This window comes from Pleurodeles waltl, chromosome 2_2 (assembly GCF_031143425.1).
Source record: "Pleurodeles waltl isolate 20211129_DDA chromosome 2_2, aPleWal1.hap1.20221129, whole genome shotgun sequence".
NCBI lineage: Eukaryota > Metazoa > Chordata > Amphibia > Caudata > Salamandridae > Pleurodeles > Pleurodeles waltl.
The window spans coordinates 28,034,527-28,052,922 of record NC_090439.1 but is presented as its reverse complement, the minus strand read 5'-3'; the positions used below and the strand labels follow the sequence as shown (position 1 = coordinate 28,052,922).

The window sequence follows — 18,396 nt, the reverse complement described above, 5'->3', positions numbered from 1 at the left end:
TTATGATGTCACAAATATTGGCCTTGTGGAACGGTCACAATATTTGATATATTTTCAAAACCAGGGCGAGTGTCAGTTTTATAATAATTGTTAGTGCTAAAAACTTTGAATCGATGGATAAGGGACACAGGTTATCATTCAATAGGATATTTTAGGTGTACAGCAATTTAAACTAGTCTGCTTTCTTTGCCACAAAGACAATTGCACCTAGCTGTGGCAATATGAATTTTAACATTTAAAAAACACAAACAAATGTAAACAAATTTGAGAGAAATTGAAAAAAAGCTCCTTTCTTGTTATGGCTAGTTGTTTTTACTTCAGCTGGTCCTTTAAGTTACCATCTGCTGAGATTAGGCCTAAATGTTAAATTGATAAAAAAAAATTCAACCAGTTTTTAGAATTTGTAACTTTTTCCATAAATATTTCAGGGCAAAAATTAAATAGTAAAGAACCATCCAAAGCTGTTTTAAGAAAGTTGCACCGTCCCTAAAAATTCCTGTAGCACAGCCAGAATAGATTAATTTGTTCCAGAATATGTAATACCTTTGCTCTCTTGATGGTGCAACTGCAGGCAAGGAATTCTAGGCAGATTTATCTCCATGCTTTCCTAATATCTGCACTGGTGACACACTTAGGTGCATATTTATACTTGCGTTGCGCCATTTTAGCGTCATTTATTTTGAAGCTAAAACGGCACTGACCAAACTCCATATTTATGTTTTGACGCTAGACCAGTCTAGCGTCAAAATGTTGGAGTTAGCGTCATGTTGTGGATGTGGCAAACTACCTTACGCTAATTAGATGCAAGGTGGGTGTTCCCATCCACAACATGACGCTAACCAACTAGCGCCGTATCTATCCTCCGGCACAGAAACAACGTGCATGGAGGAGGTGGACTCAAATAATGGTCCTAAGCCTGCTTAGGACCATTATTTAATGCCTGGGTCAGATGAGACGTTAGGGTACCTGTGGAACCATTTCCATGGCCCAACACCATGGGATGGCCCGCAGATGCCCACCCCAAACCCCAGCAACACACACACCCACACCAGAGGGACACCACAAGATGGGGGACCCCATCCTGGGTAACTATGTTTTTTTTGGTGTGCCATTGGGGGCCCCTGTCCTGGGCCCTCTGCCAGGCACTGGGTCTTATGGCCTTGCCCAGCCAGGGACATAAATCAGGAAAAAAGCCCCTCCATGCATGATCACTGGCAATATGGTGAACAGACCTGTCAACTCACACAGTGCCACCATGTGACACACAATATCTGCTCTGTTCACATGGTCACCCAATGAGGAGCCAATATCATAAGGGTTGAAAGGAAAATGAGCCAAAAACCATGCCAAATGGTGGATGTTTAGCTCATTTTTGGAAGCTTTGAACTGCCTTCGTCCATTAAAAGGTGTGAAAACACCCCAGGACATCAACATCAGCCTCATCAAACTTTTTGTTTTTAGATGAGGGGGTATGAAGGTTGGGCGGAAGCAAAAGTGCCATGTATGTGCTTCTTGGTATAAGGTCCCTGACCATTCAAGACCCCACACCCTTTTCACACAGTTCACTTTTTATTGCAGTTGGTAGGTCTGGGTGAAGTCTATCTAGCCTCCAAGTAGAAACATGAATATAAAGTTAATTATGAGCAACACTTCTTGGGAACAGCAAGCTCCACATCAACATGCAAAGTTGTATAGAGTAAGAAGATGCTGGACAATAGGCAACCAATCAGCCCCATCCTTGAAACGAGGCTACCCTTGTGTAAAATTCAAAATGCCTTTTGAAGCAAGTCTTCCATACATGACATAGGTGAGGACAATCCTATGAGTGTTAAATTGTCATCTGTTAGCATCAGTTAAAATGTATCCCATTTCAAGAGAAAATGAGGAACTAGAATTTCCAGGAAAATAATATTGACAACGTGTGAATCCTACAGTACCAGTCCTGGATTGAAATGTATTCAGTAATTAGTTTCACCATGTGCAGGTCCTGATGAATGCCATGGGGCCTGTTACAGGGCCCTTTGGCAGAAACATTTTGACCACTATAGGGCAGGAGTACTAATTGTCCTTCAGCATCATTCACTTTCTTTTAACATCCCAAAGTACTTGAGGAATAAATCAATTTCAGAGTTACCCAGTAGATTTTTAATGAGACCTTCTGGGATGCATTTCTCTCCCCCTACGCATGGGAAATTCTGAAAGTACTTTCCTTATTTAAAGAAGCCCGCTCACTATTAGAACTATTTTTGGTGAGCAAAGAAACCTGAGGATGAAGCATGACACCTGGGTAGGTGTGTGATGGCTTACCTGATATTTCTTAAATGCTCAGTGTGGACTAGCAAACAGGACATTACAGTGCTTTTACCACCCTATTGATGAATTGTCCTCTGTTGGGCACACCACTGTTTTGTTCTGGTTCGCTTTATGTATTTCTGAGCATGTGGTGGAGGGACCTTGATTCCTTTAGTTCTTCCCCTCTTATTTCTAAGTGTTTGTTTTCTGGGGATGTATTCTATTGAACTTTATCACTGGAATAAGTATAATGACTTACTCAAGTGTGCTTTGTGTTGTCCTTGCTTCGCTGCACCAGTTTCACTTCACAGATCAGACATGTACGTTCTGGAGATGCCATGCATTCCACACTGAAGCAAATAAAAGAAGCTTAGCTTAAGCAAATGTAATAGGTCTGGCATTGGCTTTCAGCCTTTTAGCTTTGTCTTTTTTTTAACACTTTTGTTTTATTGGATTTTCAAATAATCCATATTACTATTCATAGCGTACAAACATATTATGTAAACACACAATACATAATCTCAGTCTGCAAGTGGTCTAGAGGTACATACAGTAGGCTTCAACAAGTTTGGTGCAGCAGTGGTTGCATTTTCCATACTCAAACATGGCAGAAATCAATGGAAGTGCCTTGGAAGCAGCGGGTTAGCAGCAGCAGAGCTGGCGCCTGGGATGTCGAGCCATATTCCACCAAATATATCTTACTCAATATGTAAAACAAAAAGAGTCCAGTGTCTGTGTTTTTTGTTTTTCCTAACAAAGGTAATAAACTAGTTGATTAACTTGCCCAGATGTGTCAGACCTGTCTGTGGTATGAGTAGGTGCATTCGCCAAGCTGCAACATGGTGTGTTCTTCACAGTTTATCCATGTCCACTCTTAAAGTGCGGTCCATCAGGGGGCGGCAATGAGGAGGAATTCGGGGCGGTTCCCGCCATTGGTATATGGCTAGTGCGGCCACAACTGTGTGGGTCGCCGACAGAGTGTCCTCACAGGAAGATGTGTCTGTGTGGACATCATTCATCATTCCTGTTAGAATCCTCATCCATGGTTGTGTCCAGTGTTCCCCAAATGTCCACCACCTCTGTCCATAAAGGGGCCATTAGTCGACACCTGATTCCCCTCCTCTCTTCCCTCTGCAGTGCCCTTTCTTCAGTCCTCACCCAGTGCATAACATCCATCCCCCACATGTCCAGCCTAGGCCCGTTTTTGTTTTGTCAGGCCATCGCCACTCTCCTGTGAGCCAGTACCAAGGCCAGGTCAGTAAACCTGCTCCCCAACTTCTTGGGGGCGGGCCTACTAAAAAGGCCCAGGAGACAGCTTCTGGTGTGCTATCTAGTCGTCTATCTAATAGACTGTTGATCTGTGCTATAACCCCATTCAGTAGTGTCTCAGTGTTGGGCATCTCCATGTCATGTGGCAGTAGTCAGTGTCCAACAGCTGGCACCGGGGGCATGTCCCTGTAGTCACTCCATATGTCTGATTAATTCTGTGTATGGTGAGGTCGATCCTGTGAGTGTAATTGTATTGTATATATTTAAGAGGTTCATTTCGTAAAACCTTGTGGGCATAGGCTTGCGTCCTGGCCCACTTTCTTGTCTCTGCTTAAGTCTGGGTCCCATTTATGTCACAGTCCATCCAGTGACCTCTCTACCATCCTGTTCAAGGCTCTATAGATCCACATGACCAGGTGGGATCCCTCCCAACAGTCAACATGGTTTCAAGGACCACAGCTATTATGGGCACCTCATTACTGTTGCCCCAGAGCTCTCTCAGGGCTCATACTAGGGCCTCATGTGTTAAGAATTGACCGGGGATAGGCCCATCTGTTTCATTAGGTCCCTAAGCGGTATCAGCATCCCCCGACATAGCAATCTCCCACAGTCTGTGGCCTCACATCCGTACAGGGTATTAGTTGTCTGGGTGTTAGGCAGAAATAGGGGTCACCATGAGGCAGGCCAACTAGTGGCAGCGCCAGGTTATACAGAGCGGCAGTGTGTGTTCTCTTAAGGGTTCTGCACCAGGCAGTCAGGGCTATTGACAACAAAATGTGCAGTCTGGGGGCTGCCCGTCTCCTTAATAGCAGTTGTGCCAAAAAACCTCCCTGCATGCAGCCTCCCTGTCAGGGGTCATCAACGATAAATCCAACCCATTGAGCCACCAGGCTGGCAGCTGGAGCTGGGCTGCCAGATAGTACAGCTCAAACGCGGGCATCCCTAGTTCCCCCTCTAAGGGAAGCATCACCATATTGAAAGTGCGATCCGTTCCATGGTGGGGAGCCTCAACGAGCACCAGAAAACGACCACCACTTTCAATGGGTGGCACCCCTCCCCATGTTGCCCTCCTGAAGATCCTGCGTGTCATGGTAAATCTGGATTCCCAAGTAGTGAAACGTGCGAGGGGCCTAGGTCACATCTTCTGGGCAGGAGAGCAAGTTCGGCACCCCCTCCACCATTGGGAAAACACAGGTCTTCCATCGGTTCAGCCATAGACCCGAGTGGCTACCAAAGTCCTCCAGTAGCTGGAGCACCTGAGCCAGAGTAGCATCAGCATTCCGTAAATAAATAAGGAGATCGTCCGCCTAGAGGGAAATAATGTTCTGGGTTCCCCTTCTGAACACTCCCCAATTGTGGCCCATTGCGCTGAACCTCTCTGCCAGTTGTTCTATGGCTATGGCAAACAGTAGGGGTGACAGTGGGCAACCCTGCCTGGTCCCTCTGTGTATTTCATAGCTGCCTGAGCTTATGTGCCCAGTCTTAACTCTCACTGTGGGGTGGTAGTAAAGTAAATTGCCCCATCTTACCTATCTAGGCCCAAGTTCCATTTGTAGCATGATAGCCTTTCTAGGTCTACTGACACTATCACTGCTGCTAGGTCTGGCGGGAATAAATTGTTGTACACTAGCAAATAGAGCCGTTGTAGATTGTGTGAAGTACAACTAGTAGGTATGAACTCATTCTTGTCCTCGTGAATGAGGGTCTGCATGAAGGGGAGCAATCTAATGACCAGTGCTTTGCTGAGCACTTTAAAGCCGGGATATAGAGGTGGTTATTTTGACATTGGCGGTAAAAACTGCCTCCCGCTGCGGTGACGGCTGCCAAAATACCGTCACTGCAGCCACCATCCATCCACCATGTTATGATCACTGCCAGACTTCCTCCTTCCTTTCAGCATGATCACTGCGGAAATCCGGCAGTGATCATGCTGGCGTACGGTGGTAGGCTGGCGCTGCTACCACCAGCACCACCACGCCAGTAGAATGCTGCCAGCTGTATTTTGACAAATCATACGTCCTGGCGGCCTTCTGCTGGCAGGGTGCTGCTGGCGGTAGCAGTGTTCCTTCCCATTCCCTGCCGGACGACCTCCTTGCTGGACAAGGTAAGACGGGCATCCAACAGGGAGGGTGGAGGGGGGTGGAAGGGTGGGGTTTGTGCTGTGTGTGTCTGAGTATGTGAGTGCATGTGTGAATGCGTCTGTGTTTGTTGTGTAGTTTGCATGTTTGTATGTGTGTGAGTGAATGAATGGTGAAGTGAGTGTGTGCCGGCATGTCAGTGTGATTGTGTAAGAATGTATGTCAGTATGTCTGTAAGTATGCGTGTATTCAGTTTGTGTATGAATGCGTGTATGGCAGTGTTAGTGAATGGGTGTATGCGTGGAGCGTGTGAGTGTCTGTGTGTATATGCGGGGAGGGGCATGTGGGGTGAGGGATGCTGTGACTAGTGGGATTGGGGTGAGGGTGTGATGTGTGCATGTTTGGCTGTGGGATCAGTTGTGTGGTGTGTGTCTCTTGGGGTGTGTGCGTGTATGGGGGTGAGGGGTGTGTGTGTTGGTCGGAGGGGCTGGAGGGTGTGTGTGTTGTTCGGAGGGGGTAGTGGTGTGTGTGTTGATTGAAGGGGTTGGTGGAGTTTAGATGGAGGGGTGGGGGGTGTCTGGTGAGTGTTGGCGGTGGGGAAGCCACCTACTGGTGACATGTGTGAATGCGTCTGTGTGTGTTGTGTAGTTTGCATGTTTGTATGCGTGTGAGTGAATGTGTGTATGAATGGTGAAGTGAGTGCGTGTCTGCATGTCAGTGTGATTGTGTAAGAATATGTGTCAGTGGGTCTGTAAGTATTCGTGTATGCAGTGTGTGTATGAATGCGTGTATGGCAGTGTTAGTGAATGGGTGTATGCGTGGAGCGTGTGAATGTCTGTGTGTAAATGCGGGGAGGGGGGTGTGGGGTGAGGGATGCTGTGACTAGTGGGAGTGGGGTGAGGGGGTGATGTGTGTGTGTTAGGCTGTGGGATCAGTTGTGTGGTGTGTGTCTCTGCGGGTGTGTGGGTGTATGGGGGTGAGGGGTGTGTGTGTTGGTCGGAGGGGATGGAGGGTGTGTGTTGATTGGAGGGGGTAGTGGTGTGTGTGTGTTGACCGAAGGGGTTGGGGGAGTTTAGATGGAGGAGTGGGGGTGTCTGGTGAGTGTTGGGGGTGGGGGAGCCGCCTACCGGTGACAGGGACGGAATTCCCTGTCACCGGTAGGGCCTACCGCCATGGATTCGTAGTGTTGCTAACGCCAAGAAAACCATGGTGGTAGGCAGGCTCATAATGCCGCCGGCGGTACTGTCGGCCGCTGGGTTGGAGATTGACATCTCTGGCCCGGCGGCTGATACCACCATGGCAGTATGAGTGGAGAAGTGGCGGGTCGGCTGCAGCCAACCCTCCATTCTCATAATGTGGTGGGATGTACCGTCAGCCTGTTGGCGGTACTACCACCACATTAACACTCACTGCCGGGGTCATAATGACCCCCTTAGTAAGATCGTAACTCGTCATTTATGTGTACTGGTGAGTACACTGGAGTCCCAATCCTGGTTATCAAATGGGTAATCGGCGTGCTCCTACCCTCCTTCCCTTCTTCTTCATGCACTCTACTCGTGTAGGTTTTATAATCATGACAACAAAGATGTTCTAGTGCTACATTGTAGCGCTCTCACGTTTCTAAGAGTCACCATGGCATCCAGGTCAGCACCCAGTACTGTGCACCAGCTGCATAGGTCCGTCTCAAGGCAAAGAAGGTCAGTTTCTAGGTCCTTTCAGGTCCCCACTGTTTGTCCCAGACAGTGTCCTCTCACTACCACTTTTAGGGACTCCCATGCCGCCGAAGAACAACTCAGGAAGCTGAGCGTCACAGGATGGAGTGCTGGGGACCTGGGCTACGATGTGCACAAAGGACTTTTGGAAGAAGTGCACAGAAACACAAGGAGCTGCAGAACGCGTGGAGCACAGGGATACTGTCTGGCATGGCGAGGCAAGCCCTTACCTCCACCAAATTTGGACAGCTGGACCTTTGGACAGTCAGGATCCCTTCAGTCCACCACCTGTGTTCCAGGGATCACACTTGTCGACAGGAGTGGAGTCCCAGAGTACCAGTTGTCGTTGCAGAGAGGTGCTTGCTGAAGCAGGGAAGTGACTCTGTCACTCCATGGGAGATTCTTTTGGTTCTTCTGGTGCAGAATGAAGACAGGCAGTCCTCAGAGCGTTCACAACCTGGAAACTGTTGCAGTTGCTGGCTGGGGCTGAAGTTGCAGGGTCACAGTATCCTTCCTGGATACTTTGCTGCAGTTACAGCAGTTCTGGAGTAGTCTCAGTTCCCCTGTTAGAAGCTGTTCCCAGATTCAGCAAGAGGTAGTCCGTCACTTTGGTCTCTAATGCATTCCGGAAGACCTCGTCCTCCATGGCGTTAGGGTATAGACGCCATGTTGGTATTGGTGGGCACTCTGCAGAGGAAGTCCACTTTGGTCCTAGTAAGGTGGGATTCCTGCTGCATGGCAATGTGTACCCCTCTCCTCTTCATGTAAGTTAGGATTTTATGGAGTTTTGATGCAGTACCCATACCCCTAATGTTCCAAGACATCAGTTTAAGGGTGTTATAAGCGTCCGCCATATATTCACAATGATTCCTGCCCTGCAATCCTGTCCCCCTTGCGCCCTTCCTGCGCACACCACATTGTCACAACTGTGCACGAGATACATACAGGGGCATCAATACCAATAATAAACACACCCCAACTGCCCGTCCCCAGGGCAGCACAGCAATGGCCGAGCATCCAAACCAGCAAAATCAACATTTGGAGATCCATCTTCATCACCCGATCAGTCTGATCCATGGGTGAACAGGGGGTGAGTCAGTTGTGGATCTGTAATGGATCATTCAGGTTGCCTGGATCGGTTCGGGCCTGAAGTTAGTATGACACTTTCCAGTAAACAGCCATCTCCATGATGTTGAGGTGTCACCTGCTAAATAATGTCCTTTGCGGTTCAGGGGGTCACGTGGGGGACCTCCTCTAGTGCGCTAATGACTGAGTCTAGGTCTGATGTGTCCTCTGTCTCATGGACATCAGTGTGGTCAATTTGTTCCTTATCAGGGGGGAGTGATTGCAAAGGGACACCAAGACCTGAAGCACCGTTCTTTCCATGGTGGGCCTGCAGCTCTGAGGGTTTTGTCACGCGTGTGTTGCTGGGATGATCTCTTCCGATGGCGATGTGGTGAATTAGGCTCCTCTATTCAGGCCCATCTTTTCCAGTTTCATACATTTTGAGCCAGGCCCAGGCTTCTTTAGGGCTTTGGCAGAAATGGGTGTGGCCGTCCTACATGATTTTCATTTTCAAGGGAAACAACAAGGAGTACCTGATTCCTTCTGCTCGTAAGATTTTCTTCACTTCCAGGTAGGACGCTCATTTAGCCTGCACTGCTGCCTTGTAGCCGGGGAACATATTAACTCTCCTCTTTTCCAACAGGAATGAGCTTGCTCCCCGTGCTCTCTGCAGCAGTAGGTCCCAGCCCCGGTAGTGTAGTAGCTTTGCCACCTCTGGACTGGGTGGTCTTCGTGGTGTCAGAGGTCGGGACGGGACTCTGTGTGCCCTTTCCAGTGCGAAGAACTGGGTAGGTTGTTGCTTGTCCAAGAGGGATTTCATCCAGAGCTCTAAGAAGGCCGCCATATCTGTGCCCTCAGCCCCATCTGGGAGACAGTGATACGTATCTTGTTGCACGGACTTGGGCCCTCTGCATCATCTGACCGTTGTTCTAGATGCTGTACTACATCCGTGAAGTGAGCTAGCTGAGACTGGTGGGCCTAGTGCGAGGGTCCCAGGCCAGCCAGGGTACCTTCAGGGTTCTTCACCCAGTCGGATAGTTTCCAGTGGTCGGTCCACAAGAGGCTCAGCTTGACCGACACCATCCCGAGTTCCTGGCCTATGGTTTCTTAAAGTCCTCAATCGCCTCCAAAATCCTGTGTAGGGTGTCCTGCATTTGAGGTGGTTGGAGCAAGATGCCATTTCTTTAGTGTCCTTCCGTGACCCCTGGGGCTTAGTGCATTGTTTCCTCATTGGGGTCGATGGCAGCAACTCAGACAATGCTCTGTCACCCTTAGACAGGGCAACTTATGGATGTTTGTGCGGGGAAGCTTCTTGCCACCAAAGTTGGCCACCCGCTATCACGCAAATGTCTGGGTGTCGCCGCTGTCCATGCAGTAGTTCAATAGAGCGTAGCTCCGGAGCTCAGAGGTCTCTGTCCTCGTGGATCTACAGGTGCCCCTTGTTACTAGGCTGCAGTCGCCTCCAGCCCCGCAGACTGGTGCAGGGAGGAGACCCACCGCTCAGAGGGGGTCTCCCCCATCAGGATCACAGTGGTCTGCCCAAGGAATGCACCTGTGCGGGTCGGGGGTCCTTTGCATCTGCTGCGTGATGCTGTCCTCCCGACGCTAGCCAGTCCTGTCCTTCAGTAGTCACCCCAGCAAGCCAGACCCTCACGTGCATCTACTTCTTCACAGGGGTCCTCGGTCCAGTGTTTCCCCCACGCTGGTACTCACTCATTGCGACCCAGGTCTCGGCACTGTGCAGAAGCTTTGTCTTTCCCCCACCTGCTCAGGGGGCACTCATCCTGGTCCAGGCCAGGGGGCAGGCAGGCAGCTTGACAGTCACTCTATCACCCGACATCCCCCTCTGGGTTCCACTGCTGGGCACTGGAGGAGTCAGTGGTCCTGTGGGTTAGGGACCTCCCCAAGTGTGCCAAAGGGGGAGCGTCCACCTAGGTCCTGAGGTCCACACAGGCTCATCCGCCGTGCAGTCCTTCCTCATCTCCACTCCTGTGTCTAGCCTCTGTCTCCCAGCAGGGGTCCCACCGGTGTCTCCAGGGTCTGAGGTGCCGTACCACTCCTTGTATGCCCGCTCTTCTCCAAGCAGGCGGGCTCATCCGCAATCACTGTGCACTTCATCCCTGCCAGCCCCAGGGGAAGTTTTAGATCCATAACGGGCCGCCATTTTATCCAGCCCAGCCTCCCTCACTCCACAGCTGTCTCCGTCATTCTGCATGTCCAGGAGAAGCCACCACCAGTCTTCGGCAGTCTCAATACTGGCTCGCTATGCTGGTATTTCAGGGTCGATTACAGGCTGATCCGGAGCTCTGGCTTTCACGCTGCTGCCATTTTCCCCTTTTAGTTTTGTCAATGATTTTTTGTTGTGATTTTTGCAGGACATCATTGTCAGAGAAGCTGCCAGGCCCTTATCCATAAACAATTGGTAAAATACTCCAGCACCCTAACGGAAAAAGCACAATGTAAATCAGGCCCATAATTTTATAAAAATATAGAGGTCTTGGCTAATGGCAGACTTAAAAAGGATTCTCCCACTCTTATGCGGTTCCCAAGATCATTATACCCATGTGTGTCTGCTTCATCTGTCTGTCACCTCCTTGAATTCTGTGGCTTCTGCTGAGCACCTCAAATTATGTAAGGCACTGGGAGGAGTTAGTTATCTATGTAACAGGCACCAATGCTGCTACTGCCTTGCTGCAGGCCTCATCCTCATCAAAAATGAAAGCTTTCAGCACAACAAGTTCCCTTGGCAAACAAAACAATGCAAGGACAGTTGGGTGTGGTAAGTGAGAAGCGGGTGAATGTCTGCCAGAGCTCCCCTAGAAGTATTTAGTTATTCATATCCATTTCTCTGTAACAATTGATAGTATGTAACGCAAGCCTTTAGAAAATATTCTTCTGCATTCTTGGATAAGGAAGACTCACATGACTCTTGAGTAATTCAGGCTCATGTCTATCCACAGGTCTGTTTTTATCAACAACCAGCAATGTCTCCAGCAGGTACAAACTGGAGGTCACACCTGCCGGATGGACCTCTTCTCTGTGGGCTATCAACTACTTTTGGAACGGGCTCTGGATCATTTATGAGTTGTTCAGAATATGCAGGAGGTAATGATTTCTTAGTTGTGATTGAAATGTATGTTATAACTGTGGCATTCATTCTTGCATTGTCAAGCAAGAAACACATGGCCCAGATGGGCCTAGTGCCATTCTAACAACACAGTAGCGTATTTTTGTTGACGCTAATGTTAGATGGCTAAAAGCGTCGCTCCATATTTACAGAGTGACGCAATGCAGGCTTTGCGCCACTTTGTGACCCTTTGCGCCACATTATGCCTGTGCCAGGCATAATGTATGCAGAGGGGGTGTTCCCCGTTAGGGGGACTGAAACAATGGCACAAAGAAATCTCAGAGATTTTTTTACAGCACTTTTAATGCCTGCTCAGAGCAGACGTTAAAAATAGGCTCCCATTGGTTACAATGGGCCTCTGGATGCTTTGCAGGATTAGCGTCAACACTTTTTACGCTAATCCTACAAAGCTCTGAACTAGTGTAAAAAATTCTGATGCTAGTTCCCAAACTACCGACATGCGACATGGTGTGCTGTATCTTAGATATGGTGCACACATGGTGGCATTAGGGGAGCGCTAATGGGCGCAAAAAGAGTGGCACTGCACTAGGTACAGCGCCACTTTTCATAAATATGCCCCATATGTGTTTTACAACAAACTGAAAAAGAAACAAAATGACTAGTGCAATAAAACACAACTATAAGTCTGTAGCAGAAAAAGGCTACTTTATTAGGGCAGCCTTGTAGATCATCAGCATTCAATTATTTACAAATTATAAACAGTAAAGATCTGCACTAATACATAATACAAATCCTGAGATTCCCCCATCTCTTAAAGGCGCCACCTTATGTAACATACCCCCAAACAACTCCACCTAGCCTGCAAGGTCGTTTTTTGAACTTGATTCAAAGCCCTTCCTTCTCCCTTTCTCTGTCACACAACCCAAACAATTGTCATCAAAAGAACTTGCCCTTGTCTTGCTCCACCTTCTCAAACCTACTCTTTCCTTACCCTCGGTCCCTCCCACCTCCCTAAGGGGCAACTGACTCTCATTCCCATAAAATATGAGTGGTAAAGGCCAAACTGCAACATGGTCTACTGTGGCAAAGAAAACCACCAACAACTTGCCAATACCATGCCAGAATAATGCTTCCTAAACATCATCTAGAGATATAGGATGAGTGATTGGGCCTGAAAAAAAATACTATCCAGCTCTTCCCTTAACCTCCACAAGATGCCTGCAACAAGAGGAAGAAGCATACCCTCCCTTGCACCGAAATACCCCCTGCATATCAAACTCTGCCCCTCTGAGACCCCAACCTATTATTGACCTCTGCCACATGTCCTGTGCCACCTGCACAAAGCCAACCGGGGGAAGACCGGCTAAAGCATGCTCTCCCTTGGTGCACTCACTGTGCAGTAAAACACAACCTCAAGCCTTGTATAGCAGAACAGAAAAAGGCCACTTTAATAGGGCAAGCTTGTAGATCATCAGCATTCAGTCATTTACAAATGATAAACAGTAATAATCCTTGCTAACACATAATGCAGATCCTCAGATTTCCCCCTCCCTTAAACTCCCCAACTTATGTAATGTACCACAAAATAGTTCCCAGACTTTGCAAGGTCATTCTTGCAGTCCTTCTGTCACATTTGCCAATCTCTTTCTCTCTCACCAAACCCACACAATCATCACCAACAGCCCTCCCCTTTGTCTTGCTCTTCCTCCTCATACTTACTCTTCCCTTCCCCAGGGTCCCCTCATCCCACTGGGGGGGGGGGAGGGGGGGTTGGATGAGCCCTTACCTGAATGTCCACTCCACCCCCAAAAAAATTGACTGCCATCCAGGAAAGGGTAAGGCGTTTTCTTGCCCTACCCAAAAAAAGGAGGTCCACACATGAAAACTCAACCACACAATGGCTTGCCATTCTACACATTTGTTAGCAGTTCCCTCAACTCCAGCAGATAATAGGCATTACCAAATCATGACAGGTGAACCCGTCAGACTGAAAAAGATGCCCTTCTTCTTTCTTGATATTATTAGTCAGAACCCTTTCCCCAACAGACTGACTGAAAACTCTTATATCTCTGTTCAATATCCGTCTGGCTTTATCAATCACTGCGAGTTTCAAGGCACCCCCCCCCCTTTACTCCATGGCACAAATTCCATCCAGACCACACTAGTACCCGACCACATACTCTTAATCAACTGTAAACCATCTTTCATCTGCTTCAGAAAAGGCAATCCAGACAATTGCACTAGATGAGTTACCCGCATGTGAATAATCAGCATATCAGGACAACCTCTAACAGTTCAGCAAGTAATGACAGGAAATTACCCCAACACATCCCACTCTTTCCCCACCAAAATACTTCATGGTGACTGCTGGGAAGTCAAAGACATCTGCCATAAAACTCTTGACCCGCTAATTGCAGAGCCCATCTGATTAACAAATGTCCTATATTATTCCACATCACCATTCTCGCAACCACAAGTCCACAACCACATCCTACAAATACAAGAAAAACAGCAATGAAAGAAAAACATAGGCTAAGGTTTAAGATTTAAGCATCATCTTGATTTCCTAATATACACTCACAGTAGTCTGACCTCCATCTGCCAATCCTTCGTAATTCACAGTGACAAGCCTAATCTAGCTGCTTCTGTTGCTGCCCCAGTTTGAAAGAAATGTGTATCATAACATTGCCTATCCACTACTAGTCGTTCAAAAGCCATCCTCAACCCAGCCAACATTTGATAAGCTGTAACCCTAGAACTATCCGCATGAGAGATTAATCTGTCCTCCCACTGCCTTGACCGCTTGCAAAATTTCACTAATTTCCCAACCAAGCATATTCCTCCATCACTAGCTTTATGCAGCCAGATCCATTTCCCCCTTCCTGTTGGGTCAATTTTCGATCTTCTTAACCAAATCAATGTCCCCGTAACCCACTCCATCCCAGTCCTTGCATCCCAACAGCTTGGATACTCTAAAAGCACCAAAAAACATCCATGTCATTATGAAACACAACAGGTCAACGTCAAACTTGTCATATCAGCACAAAGGTAAAGTGATCATTAATTGATCCAGTAAGTCTATTGTGACTGATGCCCTAAGCTTCACCTGTTTGGCCGGCTCCTTTTCCCAGCCACACAAATTTCTTCTCACCAGTTCATCCGCAGCCTGATCATATCTCCATCATAACGTCCCATAAAAAGAAATCCTCCTGCCAACTTATCAGAAATAGTAGTTTGTGACAAACCTCTGTCTATGAGGCTCTTGACAAATGTAATTAAGTCACCCTCCTGCACCATAGTTGGTCTCCCACACACTGCAACATTTGCAGGCCCAAACTGTAGAAACTCCTGCCATGCATGGAAGTACGTTCATTTAGGAGATGCAGAGACTGATTTTTCAACCAAGTCCACTATTCTCATTCCCCCCATACCGAGCTGTGGTAACTGAGTCTTCTTGTCTTTGTCCTCTCCAAGGGCCAACATGTGAAACCTCTGCAACTGTGAAAAAAACGAAGAATCATCAATATTGCTAATGTCCAGGGATCTGTCTTGCTTTAAAAATAGTGCTCCACTGCAAACATCTTAACATAAACCACCTTAACAGTTTTAAAACCCTCAAATCCTTGGCTCTTTGTTTATTCACTAATTCAACCACAGTCATCTTATCCACATCAAACAAAACAGTCCTGTTTTCAAGTTCATCCCCTCAAACCAGAGATGCAACCATCAATGGAGAGAATTCAAGAAATTCAGTGCTCCTCCTTTGCCGGACCCAGTGTTCTGGTCACTGTTTGACACACCATCTGCCATCCCAGAAAATACCAAATCCCCTGGCTCTAGCCACAACTGAAAGAAATATGAATTTGCCAAAGAATTTCCCATCCAACAAATACATTGGCTATAGAAATCATGTAGAAATTACCTCCAAATCCATATATCTGCCCTCACTACCAAAGTCATCCGCACCCTGTAATGTGGCAAAGACACTCATGACATGGTAAAACCCAGCCACCTGCAAAAAGTCCTTCCTGTTCTGACAACTCTGTAGGCAAAATTCAGATACCCCAGTAATTTCTGCACTGTCCGCAAAGACACCTTCATTTCAACAATGACTTCGTCCACAAAACCCACAATCTCACGCACCTTGTCCTCAAGCAACTTAGCAATCATGTATAGAGTGTCCAATTCTGTTCCCAGGAATGTCAAAGCTGTAAGTGGTTCTTCCGTTTTTTTCTGGAGCCAAAGGTAACCCCAACTCATGTGCCATTCTCTCAAAAGATTGGAAAGGCCTGCCACATTCACCAGTTCCCTACTGCCCCTCAAAAAATAATCATGCAAATAGTGGCATGCCAGTCGGTGCCAATGAACTTCATGAAGGTCCATTGAAGGCAATTGTCAAACATATCAAACAAACAATATGAAATAGTCCATCCCATTGTCAAAAGCCTGGGCACAAGAATTACTCTGTCAAACTGCATGCCCAACAAGGAAAAATTATCTGGATGTACTGGTAAAATCTGAAAAGCCGATTGAATATCACTTTTTGCCAATTCAGCCACTTTTCCTCCTTTCTTAATAGCCTGATGGCATCATCTACCGAAGAATAAGTCACTGCCACATCCCCTTCTTCAATTAAGTTGTTTACCAAAGCCCCTTCAAGTATAGATAAATGGTGAATCAAGCATTTTCCACTTGTACCTTTTTTGAACAATACCGAATGGTAAAATCATCAGATCAGAAATAAGCCAGTCCCAAAGGTTCTGGCAATCCTACCCTCCTTCCATTCTTTTTTCACAATTGTTTCCACAACAATATGTGGAAAGTCCCTGGCCAATTTCAAATTATCCACCCATCACTGTGACCTTGTGTCTTGATACCCCAAACAAAAACACTCTTTCAAACACCAATCTAACTTCAATGTGGGCTCCCTGTCTGGGTAGAACTGCAACCACCAAGACAACTTATCCACATTAACTGGAGTAGGCATCCTTCGGTAAATTTGACCCCATTGCCCTCTGCCCCAGCTGTTCTCCTTTGTTCCCAAGTTAACCATGGTAAAACATTTTGCGAGTGGGTGACGCCCCCCATACTTCAAATACTCATGTTTATAGTGGCAGAATTGCCAGGGACAAAATCCCTTATATAAACCCCAACACTCCTGTATTGGGCATTTGCCCCCTCCCCAAACTGCCTCTGTTAAGTTGGGCCTGTATAGAAAAGGCAGATGTGTGATGAGAAGCCCACTTTCTTTCTTGGAATCCTTTGCTGAACCGACCTGCTTCTCTGTGGTTGTCCAGTGTTTTCAGCAGCACTTCTCATGTCTGCACCTGACCTCTGAAAAGCACCAACCACCTTCCTTCCGTTAAATTCAATTGATCACTAACCCAGATACTGCACCCTGATCCCATAATGCACCATCACCATCTCACACTTCTCCCTCCCCCAAAACATTACTCTTGTCATTGTAGTTCAACTCCAAATCATCCACTTCATTCGCCTCACTCAAACCACTTACGCCTGAACATGCACCATCACCCACACCACCATCATATTTTCTCTAAGACCCAGCTTTTCAAGGCGGCCATAATGAGGCACGACTTCTCATTGATGGAAAAACTGCAGTTGACACTCCATGCCTTCAGACCGATGCCTATAAACTGTATAATGCTCCGCTGGTATGTGCATGCTACCGACATGAAACACACAAAAGGTGATGGGAGGAAGGCTTGCAATTTGTCTCACCACTTGTAATCTCTCGAGACAGCAGCCCAACCCATCGTCCTTTTGCTGACCATGTCCATGTCCTAGGGACCTACGTCTGGGCATACCTTTGCCACTTAGGGCAGTACATGAAACACAAAGAAGGTCATGGCAGGAATTCTTGCAGTTTGTCTGACCACTGTGTTTCATGCACTGCCCAAAGTGACATGGGGAGGCCAGACGTGGGTCGCATGCTCACTGTGTCACTGGAACCAAGCTGATCCCAGCTGATGAGCTCATGGATTGCTTATATTCTGTTCAGGGAGGATCTGGCTTGGCAGTTCTGTCTGGACTGTTCCTACGAGGAGCAGGGTCAAGATTGTTTTGTACATGGCTGGGTCCAAACTGAGGTGTTAGGCAAAAGAACAATGGGTTGGGGTGGAATCCTGAGCGATTGCTAGTAATTAGACAAATTGCAAGCATTTCTCCCATTAACTTTTATGTGTTTCATATACCGCCCTAAGGTGCATAGGTATGCCCAGATGTGGGTCCCATGCTCTCTGTGTCACTAGAACCAAGCTGTACCAGGTTGATGAGTCCATAACTAGGATGAAAGCAGTCCTAGCTTCCAGTTCAGGGAGGACCAGGTTTGACAGTTTGGGCTGGACTGTTCTTATGAGGATCAGGGACAAGATTGGTGTGCATATGGCTGAGTCTAAACTGAGGTAGCATGGTGATCAAAAGAACAATTGGTTGGGATGCTACCTGAGTGATTAGCAGTGGTTAGACAAATTGCTAAAATTTCTCTCATCACCTTTTGTGTGTTGCATGCTACTGACAGCCCTTCAGGCTGGAGAAACTCTTGCTCCAAGCCACCGGGGATATACCACCTAGTGTACCATGAGCCACTCCAGCGCCTCTCTCCACCTCCTCAATCTCCACATTAAATATCCAAACCCATCCTCCTGTAGTACTTACTCTCTTGCCACCTAGGACTCAGTCCTCAGCCAGATTCTAAACTATGCGCAGATCCCCGTAAAACCTGACACTCCATTACACCATGCACCTGTTTGACATCACAGCCCCTGGTGTGCTTGATTGATGTATCTCTAGCACACTTAGATGCTCCTGTGTTGCTTGCCAAGTTACCTGCAGTGTTGCATAGGCTCTCATTATCCTAATGAGGCTTCTG

General features: G+C 47.4%; 1 protein-coding gene across 1 annotated transcript in view; it reads left to right on the top strand.

Moving 5' to 3' along the window:
- The window catches only part of LOC138279905 (uncharacterized), a 294,609-nt gene that overhangs the window by 90,012 nt on the left and 186,201 nt on the right, over positions 1 to 18,396 (top strand). Inside the window, exon 2 of the mRNA XM_069219439.1 lies at positions 11,377 to 11,521. Coding sequence (XP_069075540.1) covers positions 11,377 to 11,521 — 145 coding nt within the window. The remainder of the gene's footprint in view (positions 1 to 11,376; positions 11,522 to 18,396) is intronic.